Below are 21,839 nucleotides of genomic sequence, written 5' to 3'. Positions count from 1 at the left end.
CTTCCATTCTACCAATACTATCCTTCACATCTTTATTACCACATTCAATTTCAATCAGTCTTCTATCAATGTCTTCTCTACAGCTTATGTTATTGTAAAACTGCACATTGCCCTGTCACTACAACCCTTCAGTTTTGTACTACTAGTAACGTCACAAAATGCAGATTGCAATTTCAACAACAATTCACACGAAAGGATTTTACATTACCTGTTCCCCCTCAAATATGTGATTCCTCCTCAATATTCGCACGCTTTCATTAATCTCGTACCTTCCCCAAAATCTTAGCCTCGGCCCTCTCGGCTGGAACTTGCGAAACTCGTCCTCACCCTCGATATAGAATCGTTCCAGATAGTAAATCTGCACGGACAAAAACGCCTACCATCATTTACGGGTCTTTTCTATCAAAGTTTAATTTCATTATTCCAACAATTCCTATCTCTAATACAAAATGGTGCGTCTTTCTTATACCATCAAGAAAAGTGCACATCCCGCTATTCCATTGCCGTCTCTATCACGGATGCTCTTCACCAAATTGTCAAGTATGAATTTCGACCAGTTCAAATTTTCCATATTCTCCTCTGTAGCCACTACAGCCACCAGAGACCGGCTCACTGTGTCATCCAAACTTGGTGCTAACAACCTACCGACAACAAACAATACGAACTTCACTTTGAATTCTAAGCCTTCGTTATGCAAACTACATATACTGTGCCTCAATTCCTCCACTACAATTCTCTTTCTAATACGCCTACACTCTTTAGCTTATCCAGTAAGCTTCGCGCCTTTTTTCTATGCCGTACTTTCGCGTACAAACCCTCACTTTTCCGGTTGCTTAATTTCGGCCCCTCCACATTTCACATGCCCGGCTGGAGTCCCCTTCAACCCCCAATAGATCTTCCGGTTGCACGTCACAAAAGCGCTTTCCACGTGCCCGCCCAACACACTTCCCCTACTGTTTGTGGCCCAAAATGCTTGAATGTCTTTTCCCTTAACTTTCCACACCTCTGTTTTGACATATAAACATACCGCAGCAACATCCTGTTTTTAAACTCAAAATCGAACTGATCGAGAACCGATTAGACATCTGGTCCAAGTCATCTTAAATAACTACTGGTCAAAAAATTCGATCAAACCTAGTCAAAAATCGGATTTGATTAGAAACTGATAAAAATCGATAAAAATTGGGTATTGTACTTTTTTGGTCCTGTATTTTTTCCTGTTGCTGATTTCTTTTTCTTTTTCCTAAAATTTTCTTAATCTTTGAAGCCCTAATTTGATCCCTCCAACAATCTGGTAATATGTTTTGAACAATTACAATTATGCTTCCAAATATTTTTTGTAACTCTTTTGTGCAACTTTAGCTTTTGAACTTTGTACAAATAAGCCTCAATTTTGTCTACGACTTGTCATGAATGTGCATTTGAACTTTATAAACATTAACAAATTAATTCAATATTTGTTTTTTGTGTTTTTATTTAAAATTCATATTAAGTACTTGATATTGATTTGACATTTTGTTCAATTTGTAACTCAATTGTGTTTTAAGAATTTGATTGATGCAAGTAATATGAGGTAAAAATGAACATAATTAATATATTAATAGTATTTTTTAATATTATTTATTTTTAAATTAAATATATATATATATATATGATATCATCCGATTTTCAGTACTAATTCGATCCGATCGGACCCATTGACTCCTGATCTTTGATCTCGACCGAGTCATTTATCGGTCCGAGTTTCAAAACACAAGGGCAATTGGCTGTCTTCTTCCATGAGATTCGTTCCTAAATCTAGCGTTCCATGCGGCAACTGGCTGTCTTCTTCCGTGATTCCATGCGTTGTAGTCCACTGCTACTACAATAACAATCATGTCCTTTCAAGTCTTCCATGATTCCATGCGCTGTAGTCCACTGCTACTACAACAACAAGCATGTCCCTTCAAGTCTTAGGATGGATGTAGAGAATATGTATGAAAAAATACAATAGGGTTACAAAAATTGTACGTTGTACCTGGTATCTATTAAAGAAAAAAATAAGAGACCATCAGATAAATCTCTAGATAATTGTTCTCATTTCAACCACACTGTCAGGAAGCTAATCTTATCTAAAACAAGTAGTCTTTTATGTGATAAATTAATTAATCAACCAGATAATATCTAAATATTTATCCGACATTTACAAATATATTGCATGATATGGATACTATTTGGATCAAGAATTTGGGTCAAATCCATATTCCTACAATCACGAGCATTGGATTGAAGACAATCAGTTTGAGGAGAGTTATTATTATTTTTTTCCTTGTAACTCGATGGTTATGCATGTACAAAAGTCATTTATTTGCAATATCTTTTGACTAAACATAATTGGAGCTAGAATAGTGATTTAACAACAACCCTTGGACTTGGTGAGATCAAGGGTTTACAAAAGTCGTAAAAGTAGAAGTCTTTAAAGCTGCGTCCAAGTCTATCTCTCAAGTAGAATTTTACTTATGAGCCTCTATTTCTTTTTTAAAAAAGAAAACTAAGTACCGTAACTGTTTCTGTTTTATTACTCGTCCTTATAATTTCCTTCAAAAAATAAAAAGAAAAGTAAGTATCATATATAAAAAGTGAAGTGCTAATAGTCATAGCTTAAAGCTAAAATTTAACTTCCAAGTGCTTAATTTGTTTTTACCCTAAATAGAGTGATAGATGTAGCATACTAATAGCTTCAGAATGGAGACTTCAACGGATCACTGCTAAGACTTGGTCGTGTCAGGCAGAAATTGCATTTAAAATGGATGAATAGGAAGTCTGTTAGAGTCACTTGATTTTCCTACGTACACGTAAAGGAAATAAACCACCCAAATTACCTAAATCGATATGGACATTTTCCTATATAAGAAATGGTCATCACTTTTTTTTCACACAATTTACGTCAGTTCTTCTCTTTTCTTTCTGCTAGAAAATTTTGTAGTTTCCAACTTTTGATATGGCGAGCTCAAAAAACGCAGCACTGCTTGTGGCTTTCCTCTGTCTAATCCTTGTTCATGGGGTAGGTCAAGAGTTCTTGCAAGCCTATTTAATCTTGTTCTATAGTTGATGCTTTTAGGTGAGATAATTCGAAGTTGACACAGTAATCTTGCAACTTTACATTCATACACATGAAGAAATATGAGTCAGAATGTCGGAATCCTGGAAGTCAGAATCTCCGAAATGGGAGGGGACGAATATATGTTCATCAAGGAAGGCAACCTTTAGTTTTGTTAACAATAAAGTTCACTTTTCAGAAAAATAATTTGTTAAAATCTCAGTCATTACTGGAAAATTTGTTTCCCTTTTACCATTTTCATAGAATTAGCATACTTGAAGTAGTTAGCATGAGCAAAAATCCCATATTTTGTTGCTTGATCATGTATTAATGAATGCACTTCAAAAGAATATTTGAGCTTTTCCAACCGTAAGATCTCTGCATTCATATATAAATTTTTTTTTTGTACATATACTATAGGATTTTGATCATTAATTAAACATCCTTTTTTAACTCTCTCAAAATAAAAAAAAAAATTATACTAACTGTTTGCGACGCTGACATTTCCTATAAAATTCGAACAGTTAGAATAACCATAATGTATTTGAACCAACTTGTAAAGCTAGTATTTCTGTTTTTCTTGAATATATGTAATTAAGGGAGGCAAATCTTGCTAATTTAATAACCATTGTCAAAATGATTTGCAGATAAATGGTGACAACGACCTGACAGTCGAAAAAGCCACCATCGGTACACATGCCTAATATTACTAGTGTCATTAGTTTATGTGCTTTATTAGGTCAATTTTTTTAATCAAATATTAATTTTCCAATTATGCCTTTGCACTTTGTTTTAACAGATTGTCCAGAAAAGTGTGCATATCGGTGCAGCAAGTCTTCGAGGCATAAAATGTGCATTAGGGCTTGCAATACTTGCTGCCAGAGGTGCAACTGCGTTCCTCCAGGCACCTCCGGGAATGAAGATGTCTGCCCTTGCTATGCCCGCATGACAACTCATGGAGGAAGGCACAAGTGCCCTTAATTAAAAAAAAAAGGTGCCCTATATATATATATATATATATCCGGAAAAATATTGGAAAGCATAAAAGGATGAAGAATGCTGTTGAATGCAAATGCATGGCACCAAAATCACTATGATGAAGAATACATGTTGAATGCAAAAGTGAAAAATGCTTTATGTCAATTTGATGCTTTTAGATGATATAAAACAACATTAATCTTTTAATAAGTAGTTTCTGTGGGTTATTTGTTTTTTTTTTCATTTTTTCTTTCCTTAAAATTGTTTCGCATGGTTTGGGAATATGATGGTCTTGTTAGTTTAGCTGTATTGAAAGGGTTGAGCCGAATCTTTGTATTTCCATATCTTGGTGGTAATTAATGGTGTGCTTCATCTTGCTAGGTTTGTCTAATTCTGCCAAATCCCCACGCCATTTTCTATGTCTATAATGTCTTTGCTAGTAGTTACTTTTATTAAAACATCAGCAAGATAAAGAAGTCAATTTTTTTTTTTTTTTGTCAGCAACAATGCATTTGTATAACCTACTCTATTCTAATCTAGGGGGAGGGGGAGCCTAAGGAGACTGTTGTAGGGGTTAGTAGGTATACAGACCCAACTAGACCAAGGGAGTGCTATGACACAACTCTTAGATTTTTTTTCACTGCTGATGAGATTGAAACCCTCACCAACAGCCTAAGGAGGGACTTCAGTCCCCTGGTGGCCACTGAGCCATTGCCCAGTGGTTAAGATAAAGAAGTCAATTGAGTACAGAATTTGTCAATAATGTCTTTGCTAGTAGTTACTTTGCTCAATTCCCCACGAATTTGTAAGTACAGACCCGTTTCAACTTTCAAGAATCAAGAACAATACTGACGTATAGAATTTAGAGTAAATAGCCCAAAAAAGTCACCAAATTATTTAAAGTTGCACAAGTTGTTCACTTAACTTTTTTCTTTTTTTACCAAAAAAGTCACTCATCTCCTTAAAACGAGCCTTTTACGTCATTGTAGCGAGTTTAGCTCTTAACGTGACCGGAACAAGTAAATGACCTGTTAATATAGATTTTTAGCGTAAAAATGTCAAAAAATTTAAAAAAATAAAAAAATAAAAATGAAATTCCTAACTCAAAACAATGCTTTCTTCGGCTGCTTCTTATCACAGCCTCTTTCTTTGGAGCAACAGCGCATTTTTTGGCTTCTTCTCACCAGCGACAACAACGGCAATAATGGTCTTCACAAGAGCAGGCTGTTTGAACGAATTATTCACCTTAAATAGATTTTCAAATGCCAAAAGCCTTTTCAAGTAAACTGACAAAAGTTCTTGAAATTTGCCAGCAACTTCTGCTCCTTTTATGAAATTTGCTGACAATCGTGTAGGGACCCGATCTGCGAAGGTCAGGTGTTGGGGGTGCTGGGATGCGTGCCGGGACGGTGAGAGGAAGAAGAGGTAATACAGTGTTGGCGTGTTTTTTTTTTTTGGTTTCATTACATTTAACTCCTTTTAGCTTTGATCAAAATACAAATCAGTCTTGAAGTTTGAGTTTTTTTTTTTTTTTTTTGAAAAAGTTTGGGTAATTATTTTTGGACACCTTTATGCTTGAAAACCTGCACTAACAAGTTAAATTGCTAATTTCCAGTTGGCTTAAATGTTATGCTCGCTGAAATGATCCATAAGGCTCGTTTTAAAGAGATGAGTGACTTTTTTGAGTAAAAAAAATGTTAAGTAATCGACCGGTGCAGTTTTAAATACTTTGGTAACCTTTTTTGCAATTTATTCTAAAATTTATATCATATCTCTCTATCTCTACTCATTAGTATGTTGTGTATGCTGCATGACGGATTGGGACAAGGGGCACGTACAACCGTCCCCAACGGTTTTGGTCATTTTCAACAGCGCGTAATTTTGGTTACACACGGCGTAACTTTATTTGCACAACGTGTAACTTTAGTATAAAATTTTGCGGGTCCCACACACAGTGTGAAAATCGATGCACAACTTATTATTTGGATCGCACAAAATTTTTTGGCCAAATCATGACCGTCCCTACCCCATTTCCAACGGATTGAGATCCTCTGCAGTCACAATAGTGACTGTAGAGTACAGTTAAAGGTGGGAGATTTGGAAGTTCTGAAATTCGTTAGAGTAGATTAAATATAAAACACCAATTTTAATGAGTTAAAAAATTGTTATGTTTTTTATTTTATTGTATTAGTGTTTACATTTGTTATGTTAGTATCTATATATATATATATTTTTTTTTTCATCACAGTGGGTATCTGGGGCCGAGGACTGGTTACCGTACGCCCCAACTAATCCCACTGCGTGATCGCGAGAGGCTGCCCGACATCATCGATCAATGGTAACGACTGGGATTCGATCCGGTTGGTGGCTCTCACCCAACTGGGTTACAATCACTGGACCGAACCCAGACTGGGCATGTTAGTATCTATATTAGTTGTCCTACATTTTACATTATACTGTGCAGTTGATACTAATGACAACTGAAGCGTGAAGCCCATGATCCATTGCATGACATCGTCATTGACGTAACTGAACGGGCAATCCTCAGCTCTTGGTAAGAAGAGGGCCGAAATAATAAAAACTAATAAAAATAAGTTAAAATGCGTTTTCTCACTTGTGACAGGAGAGACTCTTAAGAGTTTTCTCTCTTATTAGATTCAGGATTGAAATCTTATACTTGGTAATTGGGGATGGAAAGAGTATAGAAAGAAATGGGAGAATTTAAAAAAAAAAATGGAGCATACATGTTTGAATGGGTTCGTGGCAACTATTTTTGTAACTCTAGAGGTAAAGTATAAGTCAAATTCTACCTTATACAAAAATTAAGTTTCATTCCGCACAATTTTATTTGAGTTTTGTTCACAAATTAATTAAGCAAATCACAGATAAAAATTGATTGTGGCTAAGGTTAAAGTTTTAGAAATTAGAGGTTTTGATTTAAATCTCTCACTCCGCTTCTTAAATTCCATACTTGTTTAAAAAAAAAAAGAATTGGCATTAAATTATGTCTCAATCCCCTTAAAACTTAGTTGAATAAGCATATATTTTGCCTTTCCCCCCTTTCTTTTAAGGCGAGCCAAAATAAAACTACCATTAGAGAAAACTTTGTTTCCAGGCCCTAGAATAAGATCCTAGAATTTCTAGTGGTCCGGTTTGACCATGAATTGACCTTCTTCCCGAGGTGGGTAAGAGTACAAAATCGTTTTAGTAAAAATTCAATCAAAATTATCAAAAATCGGTCAAACCAATGATTCGATTCGACTGTTTTGACTCGGTTCAATTGCTTTCCTCTCTTGTTATTTCCAAACATAATTTGAGAAATTGTAAAACTTTCATTTATTAATAGGAACAAAAAAAAAAGGCTACCTATTCAGTATAAACATCAAAATTACTCATACCCCTAAACAATCTCTAAACCAAGAAGTTTTTATCTCTATCATCTTATTAATTTATCATCAATGGTTCCAACTTTAATTAGAAAGCCATATTCCTAACAAAAAAAATCTCGAACTGGGTATGCTTTATTTTAATTTAGTTTTTTAAGTAGTTTTGAGAATGAACATATTTTAGATATGAATTTACATTTTTATACATAATTTTTAGGTGTATATACGATAGCAAGCTTGATATTTTTGGAACGTTTTATATAGTTGACCAAAATATAATCAAGAACTTAATTTCAATATTTTTAAAATTATAAAAATAAAAAATAATTATAACATCATGTTGATGTCAATGGATTGTTGAGAAGAGTCTGACCAATTGACTCTGATCCATTAGTTTAGATGAATCACTATTTGGTCTGAATTTAACGCCATTGAGAATTTTACAAAAACACGGAATCTGTCCACCCATAAACAGCCTGACAATTATCTTCACTGCGTAGACAAATCATTTACAAAAGCCAAGCATAATGTAATAAAATGAGAAGAGAAAATAATCATTTTGGTCCTTTATCTTCTGAAACTTTACAAACATGGTCCCTTATTTATCACTATGTCCCTATGTAGTTTCTTATTATCACAAAAATTAACAATGAAGGACCCTTGATGATAAATTAAGAAAATGTAATGGAAAAGTCATCTAAGTTTCATGCTTACCATTAAAACAACAATTAAATGGGGGAGGATTGGGTTGGATGGTAGGATATGAGGGATTATAAATAGAAGGTCCTGAATTCCGAATATCCCATTAACTTAAAAAAAAAAAAAACCAACAACAACAATTAGATAACCGATATGGTCCCTTAACTTTAAAGTTTTATTTGAGTTATCTGAGCTAAAGGATAGGAAGTTTTGCTAATTTACATAAAACATTCATGGACAACAACAGAGACCTCTCACTGGAATTTTTTTTTCTATGGGCATGTTCTATATCGTCAAAATCTAATAAGCAATACTCAACAGTTACCCTGACCACCAAGCGCCAAGAAAATGCAGTCACTCATCTCAATTTATTCTTTGATACTTTTTTTTTTTTGGGGCTATTCTTTGATACTTCCACACACAGGAAAAGCAATGATTATTATTACTAATGATTATACAGAAAGGGAGCATTCAAGGCTCAAGGGCACTTGGGCTTGTTCCCTCGGGTCTTCAATCTGGCATAGCAGGGACAAAGTTCCTTGTTTCCATAAGTTCCTGGTGGAACACAGTTGCACCTTGCACAGCAGGCCTTGCACGTTCTGGTGCAAACATTCTTTCTTGATGCCTTGCTACATCTTCTCGAGCATGCATAGCTGCAATCTGTATTACAGCATAAAAAATTATAAGTTCACGGGAATTATAAAACTTAAGAGCTAATCTTCAACCAAATTTGTCTGGGAAATTTCAAGAACTAGAGTTGGCTAAGGAATTGAATTTAACTTATGACTTACTAATTTTTGGAGGTTTAGACCGACCGTCCACCTGCATGAAAAGGTAACATATCAAAATCAGAATTAGCAGGAACTAGAAAATGATTTTCTTTTTAAAGCACGGGTTGTCTGTTGATTAGTTTTCTTATTTATATTTATACTGAATCAAGTTATACGTTTGAAAAACATGCATTTTTTTCTTTCTCTTTCAAATGGTCTACTGAGCAAAATCAGAGTATTAGCCCATCTCCCTAATAATTTGTCTTGGACGTTGTCTCGTCAAGAGTCGAGGCTGCGTGTAGTCGATGTCGGGCATTTGCAGCCACATGGTATATGTCTAAGATTGGTCCACTGGCAACCTAAATTCCAAAATAGTGTTAGGGCTTAGGATCCTTCGTATTTAAGCTTGTACTTTTTTATGTTATGCTCCATTTTGTGTCAAGGTAAACAGTAACACCAAAGTATAATAGAGGCTCCAAATATAGGGTAAATAGTATAACATGAAATGTAATACCAAAATTGTAAAAGTGGATCCAAAGTTAACCAATTCCCCTCTCCCTTCCCTTCTCAATTCTGTAGAATCCTTCTTATAGCATTTAGGCCTTATTCTTAGTTGATTATTTTAACTAATTATAGGTTCTGATTTTGAACAATTAATTCTTTTTTATGTCCACATTGACTTTACATTTAGGTTATATATTTTTAATGATAAAAAAGGATAAACTCCTTAACCTACCAAAAAATAATTCTTACTGCTTCTAACTATTCTTCATAATCACTTTCCACAATCGGATTTTCACTAAGCAAACGAGAACAAGGCCCTATATTCCCACCATATCTGTACAATCTCAATCAGACAACCTTTCACTGTTGTGCTATACCTTCAAAATTCAAATGAAGAAGTTTGGAGGCAGAACAGTTTGAAGTTAATGATTCAGGAGAGTGAACGAGGAAAGGAATATGTCAAAGCAGACTGATTGAAACATTAATCATATGTAAAGATCAGGCAAAGAGGAACTAACTCAAGACTGCAAAAAACAAAGGGAGAAATTCAAAACATGAAAACAATCTATGCAATGATTTCCAAACTCTATTCAAATTGTTACATATTCTGGTCCAAATTATAAGCAAGAAAGCGCTTTTCTTCATCAATTGTGGGCTAACATATAACTTAGCTCATGGATTTCGACCTAGTTGTTAGATATACTTCGCATTTTTAACCAAATATTTGAGTATCTCTAAAATGAAGTCAGTATGAATTCTAGTTTTTTCCCTCAACTTTTTGACTGATTTATAGATCTTCTTGGTATAGTTTGTTTACGTTGTTAATTATATTTAATAGATCATCAATTATAATTGCCTACTTCATAAGGCTTTGGGTTGCCATGTCAAAGGATGCAAATTTGAATATAGACCAAGTTTACATGGACCATATCTCAGAAGATAAGCGGGGCCTTAGGTGAACTCCATTAGTGGAACCTAAAATTTATGTGAGATGGCTCATTTAAACCGCATTCCGCTTCTGAACCTCTGCCTAAAGGGCCGCAATATGTAGAAAATTCAGGGAACTTCTACTGTTTATATGAAATATTAACAAAATATGAAAAAGAAATGAAGTGGACTGCTACATGATTGTTGGTAAGATGTCTAATGGTTGCATGGAAAAATTACAATATAAAGATTGAGAAGGAAAAAAACTTAAAAAAGGGGGAAGAAAAAGGAAAACCTAAATGAACGACCTGATGAGTCTGAGGAGTGGTGGTGTGACTGACGGACAATGCCTCTGTGAAAACCTGAAATATGTGAAATGTAGAAAGTAAACACAACTGGAAACTGCAAGTGCAGGCAATGACATTTTCAGCTATCAAGAAAGATCAGCTTATTTTCCTTTGCTAGCTAGTTGGTGGCGTTAGCGACCCGAAACAAACCTGTAGAAGGAGGACGGCAACAAGGAAAAGGCTGAAAAGCTTCATTTCTTGAAGAGGGATTTTGCGGTATGTATAGGGAGGAGTCAAAAGAAACAATGCTGGTGAAGATGATAGTAATTGAGAGCTTCACAAACAAAGCCGTTCAATGAGTAGAGCCTTTTATAGGCCATCATGCGTGAAAGATTAAACTTTATCACTTATATATTAGCGAGTATAGATGCATGTCATTTGATTCTAATATAAATTTGAACTTCAATTCTTAAATATACAGCAATGCATTTATGTTTCTTAGTATATTGGCGGTGGTACATAAAAAATTAATTATGTGTTTTCTTAATTTTTATTTACGTATACTTCTTGTCTCCCATCAATTGTTTTTTCATTACGATTTGTAAGATATTTTCTTGTTTATTTCGTTTTTGTATGTCCAATTTGCCAGCCTAGTAGATCATGTTGGAGGACCATAGACATGCACCAAATTTGGTATGTTATCGCATTATTTATTACGTCCAGAATATTCCACGGCATGAAATAATTTTTGTGACCTTCTTATTATTTTTAATTGTTTTCACACCCTATATTTTTTGAAGCCCCTCTATTTCAAACTTCTCATAAGTTCATTTTTAAACTCATTTGGTAAAAGGGAAATGGGGCCTCACCAGTTCCATTTCATACAAATTGGTGAAAATTAATAATTTACTCTCAATATACACCAAATTATCCTCAATTTATACTAAATGATAATAATTAACTTATACCAAATTGTACCTAATTTACATCAAACTAGACCTGATTTACACCAAAACTCTATTGATTTATACCAGATCTCAACTTATATGAAATTATACGAAACACAAATTGTGAGCCCCGTGTCTCTCTGGAACGTCTTAGAAGATAAGAGGGGCAAGTCAAATCATGTTTTTCGGGGTTCACCACAAAACAGTCGTCCGAGTCTAATGGGCATTTACTTCATCTTTGGAGCAAAATGGCTACTACCCTCCAGTGAAGGGCCCTTTCACTTCTATGTCTTTTATCTTTGCAAGATTGTTTTATCATTTGCTGATTTCTTCAAGATTTAAGGCAATAGCACAGCTGTTGCTGCTTGGATTGTCGGAGAAACGTATGGGCGATAAAGCAGATGGTCCCTTGCCACGATATGATATTGGATTTTCTCTAAATCTTTCATAACAAAGATCGGACTGAATTGAATGCAGTGCATGTATTGCACGAGTCAAGTTCTTTGGTGCTATCTGTCGACAGGCTGGCTCAATTTGTTGGATGAAAAAAGAAAGAAAAGACAAAATGTTGTTGCACAACAAAGTAAGAGCATCGCTTTACTTCAATTTTTATTGCTTTGGTGAAGCATTTCACAAATCGCCCCATTTTGTTGATATATAACACACACACATGTCTTCCTTCTCTCCGCTTCTCTCTAGAAAAAGTTCTCTAACTAAATTTCCTTCAACTCTCCCATTGGAGAGAATCTCATCATTTTCCATGGAAAAAACCCTCTCTATAGTTTCTTTTCAATTGTGTGAATAAAAAATCTCTTAGAATTGTCTAGTGAGAGTTTTCGTTTCTCTTTAATTTTTTAGTGAAAGTTTTATTCACTGCTAGGAATTCCTAGTAAGAATTTTTGATAATTTTTCATTTTTCTTTTATTATATCTTAGTTTTTTCAGATTTTGATTATCAGATTTGAAATTTCTTGGATTTATTCAATAGATCTCACCATAATATTTAAACTTGAAGTAGTTAATCAGTAGATCTGACGATTGAAAGCATGCACAGATGTTCGTGGAGTTACAATCATTTTTTAAACTACAATCATTTTTTAAATTTGGATCTTTACAATGTAATTTTTATTGTTTTTCAGATTTGGAGTATCCTTTCTTTAGATCTATTCTTTGATATTTGTGTATGTTTGATGATATAATTTCTGATATTAGTGTAGATTTTAATGAAATTATGATATTTTATATAAAAAAAACACACACACACAAATATGAGTAAATTTTATATACATTTATAGTATATATACTACTACCATTAAATCCATGATATATGTCAAAAAGTAGAATTTCAAATTTAAATTTTATATAACTGTCATTCATCTAAATTTAACAATGTATACACTGTCAGTGCATATTAAATTAATCCTATATATATAAACACAATCAATAGGGAAAAAATGAACAGTTCTCACGCACAGTGAAATCAATATAGTGTAGATTTCCAATTTTTCTTTAAAATATTTACTGAATTTCTCAAGAATTGCGAAACAAGAGCAAACAAAGATTGGCTACAGTAAATAAATAACTTAACTGATTTATGTGTACGAGCATTCTATTAATGTTCGGTTCAATCTCCAGTGACACCTTTACAAGAAAGGATATTGGATAATTATTTCACTTGCCCCTTGCTTTGTATTTTTCGACGTTTCACAAGCAAATTCTTTGATACAGTACCCTAATTGCCCTAGACTTGTATTCTATCCATGCAAGATTCAATTACCAATTGGAGACTTTATCCATGTGGAGTTGCCTATGAACGGAAACCAGTCAATACATGGTTAAAAACACATTTTCCTTCAACTTTTTATAAACGTTTTTAAATACGTGGTTCACAAAATGTTTTTTACCAGTTAAATAGTGCTTAAAAAACATGTTTTTTTTTTAAAATTTTTTTGACTAATTGTTTGGAGTAATCTCATCTTCACATGTATTTCCAACAAAAAGAAATAATATATATTAACAGTTAAGTCATCACCAAAGCATCATCGTGGTGGCAAAGGATTTGGCATTCTATTGGAAATAATTCTTAGAACATTCGCTTAATTTCTTTTCAGCAAGTTCATTGTTTTGTAGGAAAGTAATTAGTTTCTTGATTGTTTGGTGGGCAAAATACCCCAGTGGCCTTCAAACTATTATGAAATTTAACTGTTGACCCTTCAATTATTAACTGATAAGTTTTAACTCTTCAACTAATTAAAACATATAATTATAACCCTTCCGTCAGATTGAATCATTATGTCTAACAGAACTATAGGATTCATAGGATGGGCAAAATGCCCAATGGCTCTCAAATTATTACAAAATTTAACTTTTGACCCTCCAACTATTAATTGAAAAGTTTTAACCCTCCAACTAATTAAAATGTGTAATCCTAGTCTTCCCAACAACTTGAGTAGTTATGTCAAACATAAACATCTATTGATAAAGAATTTGGGATGTGGCCATCTAACCTATTTTTAACGAATCAAGAAGGTTTAGGTGTAATGATGTAAAGCTCAGAGAAATCTCACTAGAGAATTGTTAATTTGAAAAATTTAGAATGTTCAAGTTTGGAAGAAAACAAAGGCTTGTTGGAATACTCCCAGAAAAATGAATTGTATGACTAATTTATGTCATTAAGAGAAGCACATGAACACAATGAATCTAGAACAACACCAAAAATCGAGTTAAATTCCAAATGACGGCAACTCAATTTCTTCAAGTTGCCTATCCTTGTTGGAATCTCTTTGTTCAGGGTTTCGAGTTTTCAATTAATTTTGGTCAAGTTCAGCAATTAGAGACTTGGTAAATTAGTTATGAGTCAAATGGAGGTAAAAAAAATTTTACCCTATCACATGTCCTATGAAGATGAAAATGCCCCTCAATTATGCCCATGCCCATGCACATGGTGATGCTTCTATTCAACGTAACAACTCAAGTTAACGAAAAGATTAGGATTATATGTTTTAATTAGTTGAAAGGATAAAATTTATCAGTTAATAATTAGAGGGTCAAAAGTCAAACATTATAAGAGTTTAAGGGCCACTGCTACACATGTCATGCTATTTCTATTAAATATAACGACTCAAGTTGATAGAAGGGTTAGGATTATATATTTTAATTAGTTGGAGGGTTAAAACTTATTAGTTAATAGTTGTAGTAACAAAAGTTAAATTTCATAATAGTTTGAGGGCTATTGAAACAGTTTGCCCTTCTTTAGTTAGTTGAAGTAGTTGCAAAGTTATTTCTCGTTCTATATAAGTTTATGAATTAGCAATTGTTTCCTATTATTATTTGATTCTTGGTCGAGTAACATTCTCTATAAATAGGTAAATTGGCATTCTAATACACAAGAAAAGAGATGAAAGAATTCTTGGCAGGAGAGAGTAGTTATATAAGGGTTGAACTTGGGAATCAAGTTGTAATCTTATAGTCTTTTCTCTCTCATAATAAGAACACATTTTTCTTTCCATAATAGGTTTGGTGATTAAGGCGAATCACGTTAATTTTATGTGTGACTCATTATTTGTGCTAGTTCTTGTTATCTATTAAATTGTTGGCATTTCATATTTCAAATAGTTAGCTTGATACCCCAACAAGTGGTATTAGAGCTCTACTGAGGTTTTGATTAACTATTTGAGATTGAGTGATTCGTGGCATACCATGGCATTTGGGAATATACAATTTTCAATTCAACAGTTTAATTGAACTATAAGTTTCACTCTTTGCAAAGAAGAGTGAAGGGTGTTTTAGTTCAATGGGGCTTGTCAAAAAGCATTGAATGGCAAGAACAATAAGCCAAAGAGCATGAAAGATGATGAGTTTGAAGAGTTGGATGCAAAGTGTGCAAATATGATTCAACTCTATGTTGCAGAAAGCATCATAAAAAATGTGATAGATGAGGAAGATTCTACAGCAAACCTCTGAAAAAAAAATTAGAAAAGCTTAATTTAGCTAAGAGATTATCCAAAAATTACATATGAAGTGGCAACTTTATTGGCTAAAGATGTAGGAGGGTAGTAGTCTCATGGATCACATGAATACGTTCAACGGAATTTTGGATCAACTCCAAAACATTGGCATGGAAATTGAGGAAGAAGATAAGATCTTTTTACTTCTTACCTCAATCTCATAATTCTTATGAAAGTGACATGACGACCCTATTGTATAGGTTGGGCACTTTAATTCTTTTTACAAACTATTTACTAATTTCTCAAGAATTGTGAAATGAGCACATAAAAATTTTGTATGTAGTAAATAAATAACTTAACTAAATTCATGTATATGAGTGTTCTATTAAAGTTTAGTCCAATCTCCACTGGCACCTTCACAAGAAAGGACATTGGGTAATTATTTTAGTTGCCTCTTCGTTTGGTATCTTTGGATGTTTCATACCCAAATTCTTTGATATGGCACCCTAATTGCCCTAGGTTTGTAATCTACTTATTGGTGCAATATATACTACTTATCTGCAGACAAATAATCAATCATATAGTGTTGATAGGTACAATTTATAGCTTATTGACAAATAAAGTGATATTGATTAATCCTAATTGGCAGGTAGAAACTTACCAGCTGCATCCAGATCAATAATTGACATGGAAATAATTGGCTGTATCATAAGGAACTCATTAGTCATGGTTGATGGTCATAAGGGAACTTGATTGTTAAACTGATCTTCGTAAATTGGCAACTAGGAATATATCAACCATTGTGCTAGATTAATATTGAGAAACTTGATAGGTGTGAGTGATAAAGGTTACAAGAGAGATCGGTGATAATGGCTGATATTTACATACTCATCGATGCATGCATAGGCATGCTAGCACATGTTCATTGACATGGATGTTGATAAAAGGAACTGATACGGTTAATCAAGTACCAATAAAGATAGAGCCAACAAAGTAGTTGGTAGAGGAAGGATGTATGCATCAGCTAAGGGCCCTACAAATTAGGGAAGTGGTGGTTACATTATCTCTAAAATAATGAAAGTGGAAAGTTACTACTACCCATGATGAAGTTTAGGTAGATGAGGTGGACGATGTAGATGGTGGGTTCATCAAACTGCTCTCGGTTTTTGGAGGGAACTTGTCATTATAAATATAAGAAGTAGCATTAGATTGGGAACAAGACTTTAACTTCGACAAATTTGATTTTTTTTTAATAGCTTTCTTAGAAATCTTAGGCTAGAAATTAGGATTTTCGCAAGTTTTCATAGTCTCACTAGGCTAATTTTAGGACTTTGAAATTTCTTGCAATCATTTTCATCTTCATTTCATGTTTCTAAGCAGTTTAATGTCAGTTTATGTAAATTTCATTAGAATTGTTATGAAGACTTTTGTTTCCAACAGTCTTTATATTTCCGAGTAGTTTTCGTGAATTTCTAGCATCCTTTACATTTCATATCAAGCAATCTATCAATTTATTCTTTAAATCTATTTCCGTTAACAGCATCTCCTTAATCAACTACCCTTGGTACAAATTTTAAATCACTGGGGGCTGCTCAAGGTAGGATGAATAGCAATCATTTTGAGGTCAGGCATAAATTAGTGCATTTTTATTTTCACCAACATTGGTTCATTCATCATTTTCCTTGTTTCATCAACATAAACCAAGTGGCACGCCAGCAACCATCATTTCATTGGCTACAGTTTGTTAATCGAAAAAAATCGGTACAAACATAGTGGCACGTTTAGTGGAACCGTGTCAAGAGTGACTGATAAAGAAGCTATTTCGACCAAACAACTCCATCAACAGCAGCCAATGAGAAATCAAAGACTAAAGCATAGCTAGTCAGGGTCTAGGCATCTATGATGAGAGTCAACACTGATGAATTGACAATGGCTAGGTTACTACTTTAATAGTTAAATTTTGACCAGTAAAAATATTCCAAATAAGATTATGAAATCCATTACTTCCACATTACTTACTACAGTCTAAATTAAAGTGCAGAATCCTTATCTGTCAAATTGGCATGATTTCATTGGTCAAAGACAAACTACTAGGATTGGAGAATGTAAGGAATAAAAAATACATACACAGCAAAAACTTTAAAATATTTAATACCTATAAGCATATCTACTTTAATTAATATTTATTTGATTAGGAGTTAGTTAAAAAGATTACCTCAAATGATGAGGACTTTTATAAACTTGCAATGAAGTTTGCATTATGTTGAGTTATGTATTTGAAGTTATTCAAATGCGTAACCTTCAATAGTGATTCAGATGAGCCTTTGTCACAGCCCCACCTCCCCCTAAGGCGAACCAGAGGGTTCGGCGGGCCGCCTGCCCAGCTCTCGCCGGGACTCAGTCGTTCACTACAATCCTCAATGGAATTTCAAGATATATATATCAAATATACATCAAAGGTTCCCAAACTTTACATATCAAAAGCGAAGCGTCCACGCTTCCACTGCGCCCCTCTGATCCTTGATACCAACTATTCTACAGGAGGAAGTCCAAAACTAGACTATTACACATCCAATCAATTCTAAACGTTCAATACAATCCCAATATGAATGATTACACAAAAGGAAATCCAAGTTCAATCCATACATGAGATAATCCATGAATAAACACTACAAGCCCTTCCTTCGCCTTGAGCCCTGTGGAGGGGAATAAAACATTTTGGGGTGAGCTAGAAGCTCAGCGAGTAACCAATAAAATCAGTAATCAAATCTGTTTAACAATAGTTCATTTCAATGATGTCGTAAATCAAATGATAAGTCTAGAAACAATTACAACGTTTACAAAACATTAAATATGGAGTATCAATAATTCAAGAAACAGGTACAATGGAAAGCGATAGTAACATTCATGAAAAGATACGTTCGTTCTCCTGTCATTTCATTGCATTTTTGGTTTCATTCGTGCATTCATTCACCCCGTCCCTGGCTTTTGGCCAGGCTCCACCAACCTACAAGGTAATACTCGAGTATACCGAAACGTTCACCCAAGTTCCTAGTCGCCCGACGACCGGTAACAAGGGGCAATGGCCAGTTCAGCCCAAAAGGCTTACATTCATGCGCAAGTAGCATTTAAACATTAATCATTGAAAATTTCATATTTATTTAGGTCGAGTGCGATAAAGTACACACTCGCCTAGAAAACTCGTTTTAACAATCATTGAAAGCACTTAATACATTATCAATCCATAATAACAAGCCAATTAGTCAAGGAAATATATCAAACAAGGAACGCTCTCATATAAGCACGCATGATATGCAAGAAAACAGTTCAAAAGTAACTTTGGAAACAGTTCAGAAGTAACTTTGGAAACAGTTCAAAAGTAAATAATGCAAGAAACGTTTCACAAGTACTTTGGAAATAGTTTAGGGTCACTCACCTCCACGGCTCAGAAATCATCCAGCATATAACATTGCCTTACTCAAATCCAAGTCTTAGATCACAAACTCAATGCAAACAAATCCCTTCAAAGTTTGAACAGCACTTCCCCTAAATTTGCTAACTTTTCCAGCCATCATGGCTTCATTATTTCCTCATTCCAACCCAAAGGTACACACACAACAACAAGTTCATCCAATAGCCATTCAGAAAGCTCCAAGTAGTACTAGGACAAGTCAAGCTAGGGAAAAGTCCGGAAATGAAAGTTAAGCTCAAAACCAGAAAAACAGTTTTGATGTCATTTTGCGGTAATGGTACCAAAGGCGCTACGATGGTCGGATGAAGGTGTAAGACCCACCGTTTCGAAGCTAAGAACCAGGGCTACAACAATGTAGAAGGTCACTCAGTCCAAATCCCAGCACAACTAAGTCATATATGCCAAATACCAAACCAGAACCGTAATTGCAGGTTTGCAAATCACACTATGCTGTAATCAGTACAACTTAGTCTATACAGGTCCAAATGCAGAAATTCCAAAGGAATATGATAGCTAGGCCATCAAGCTACATTTCATCAGAAGACACCAACATCCAAATCCAAAGCAATTCCAGTCAAAACAGACGATTACAAGCGCAGTTCGCACATTCTGATCAACCCCGAACAGCAACAGTAAAATCGACATATCTCATTCTACACTACTCCAATTGCCCTGAAATTTTACAGGCACCCTTAAAACATCAATACCTACAACTTTCATGTTTTAAGAAAAGGCCAATTCGGCCTCTAACCATATGATACAAAACCGGACAGAAAAGGGGGTTATGAAACCCTAACTTTCTCAAATTCCTTCCAAATCCAAAATTGGTTGCAATTACCAATCATATACACCTACTAGAGTCATAACCCCTCATTACCAACCATCATAAATAACCACAACATCATGATCACATTAAACCAGAAAATTCCTCAATAAAATAAAAACTTCACCAATTCATCTCAAACCAAGAAACAAACCACAAATTTCAGCACTTTAGCCACCACTAGGCACAAATTAAGCATCATTAAGTGTAGGAGGAAGTGTAATCACCACTTACCTAGTAAACAAGAGAGAAGGAGTTGTAGAACACCTTAGCTTCCTTAAAAACTTCACCAAACAACTTACTAGCACCTAATGGAGGGATTTTATGGAGTAGAAACTAGTTTATGTGATTGTTTTTGGAAGCTTGAGCTAAATGGAAGCTAAAATGTTGAAGAGTTTCTTTCTTCTTTGCTCAAGAGAGAACCAGCCATGGAGGAGAAGAAAAGAGTGAATTGATTTTTGTGAGATATTTAACTCAATGGCAAAAAGTCAAAAAGGGTGAATAGTTGTCTTAGGCTTCAACCACTCACAAAGTGACACGTGTCACTTCATTAAATGCATTTCTATCCTTTTGTTTCCTCTCACATCAATCACATCTCATCCTCCACTTATCTCTTAACACCCGATAAATTTCACTCAGTATCCGGAACTTAACCTTATTGGCCGAATTTTTCCGAACTTTTCGCCCTAGTGGGTCCCACATCCGGAATACACTCTTAATTTCTCAAAACCTATTTGATACTAGAAAAATCATCCAAAAACTATATCTGCTCATTAAAAATATCTAGAAAATTTCCCTACGAAAGAAAACGCAGAAAACAAGCCATTAAATAAATAAAACCCTAGAAAATTAGAAAATTTCCGGGTTCTCAAACTCATTTTTTTTTCGGGGCGTCACAGCCTTTATATAAGAACCTCGTTAAGTAGATTTACCTAAATTAAGATAGTGCTAACTAACTACCAATATTAAACTTCACAAGATGAAGATGTGAAGAAGGAAAAAAACCCTAATTTCTTTGACTAAGAGATTTGACCAAAGGAAGGAGAGAAAGCAGATTTGCACTCTCTTGCTCTGGCCTTTTTAGTATCTTTTCAGTGAAGATCCCCACTTCATTAGAAGTTTGTCTTGTACATATGTTTATAAACAAACAAACAAATACACACACATATATAATATATATATGTATATATATGTATATGTATATTTGTGTATGTCTCTATATATACATACCCACACACACAGATATAAAATTTGTTCATATGTGTATGTGTGTATCTGTGTGTGCGTGCACACGTGCAAATAGGATTTCTAATTTTATTAAAAATTGTGTAAGTAGTGTTTGAAAGGATTTAGTTTATGTTCTCCAATATAATTCTTGATTTAAAAGAGTTAACCTTATTTGCAGCATAAATTTTTCAAGTTTAATTTGTCTCACAAATTAAAGTATAAGTTTTACATATATATATATATATATATATATCATTCAAATCATTTATTTGAATACCTTTTAATCTTGCATAAAAGACTCTTAATATATGTGAGCCATTAAATTCTCTACTATATTGGTAATAAGTAAAAGTTAGAATTTTTCTTAATAAGAACTAGATAAATAAATTCCTTAAATTATCAATTATTAAATTTAATCAACTAATATTTATAGATCAAGATTAGTTTCTAGCAAAACATTATTATCACCTAAGGACAGAGAAGAGACAAGTAGATGACTGCATCTTTCAATGCACATGTACCATATAATTATTATCCTTCACCATACTTATCTTGCATTAATCTAGAATATGGAGTATGTACTAACTCTAATATGATTAATGTTACCAAAATATAACTCTCAATGAATAGATATTTAGATACATATATGTAAAATCTTTCACTTAATACTAAGATTTCTTTAGTTATATTTTAACAAATGGTCATTAATAAGATACTTCTCTACTATTACAAATAGTGAATTCTTATAGTTTATTTATTATCTTTTCATGTTTCATGCCATACCCAATCTCTTA

General features: G+C 33.9%; 2 protein-coding genes across 2 annotated transcripts; one reads left to right on the top strand and one right to left on the bottom strand.

The window, feature by feature from the left end:
- The first annotated feature begins 2,929 nt into the window (after nucleotides 1–2,929).
- On the top strand, nucleotides 2,930–4,267 carry LOC113711345 (cypmaclein). Its single transcript, XM_027234510.2, has 3 exons — nucleotides 2,930–3,043; nucleotides 3,727–3,769; nucleotides 3,879–4,267. The coding sequence occupies exons 1-3, from the start codon at nucleotides 2,981–2,983 to the stop codon at nucleotides 4,058–4,060; spliced, it is 288 nt and encodes a 95-aa protein (XP_027090311.1). The 5' UTR covers nucleotides 2,930–2,980; the 3' UTR covers nucleotides 4,061–4,267.
- A 4,029-nt stretch (nucleotides 4,268–8,296) lies between these two features.
- On the bottom strand, nucleotides 8,297–10,997 carry LOC113712110 (cypmaclein). Its single transcript, XM_027235400.2, has 4 exons — nucleotides 10,841–10,997; nucleotides 10,652–10,705; nucleotides 8,934–8,964; nucleotides 8,297–8,802 (listed from the first exon to the last, which is right to left on the bottom strand). The coding sequence occupies exons 1-4, from the start codon at nucleotides 10,883–10,885 to the stop codon at nucleotides 8,621–8,623; spliced, it is 312 nt and encodes a 103-aa protein (XP_027091201.1). The 5' UTR covers nucleotides 10,886–10,997; the 3' UTR covers nucleotides 8,297–8,620.
- Between the last annotated feature and the right edge of the window lie 10,842 nt (nucleotides 10,998–21,839).

The sequence above is a fragment of the Coffea arabica genome, chromosome 10e (assembly GCF_036785885.1).
Source record: "Coffea arabica cultivar ET-39 chromosome 10e, Coffea Arabica ET-39 HiFi, whole genome shotgun sequence".
Taxonomy (NCBI): domain Eukaryota; kingdom Viridiplantae; phylum Streptophyta; class Magnoliopsida; order Gentianales; family Rubiaceae; genus Coffea; species Coffea arabica.
This window is presented reverse-complemented; position numbering and strand designations above follow the sequence as displayed.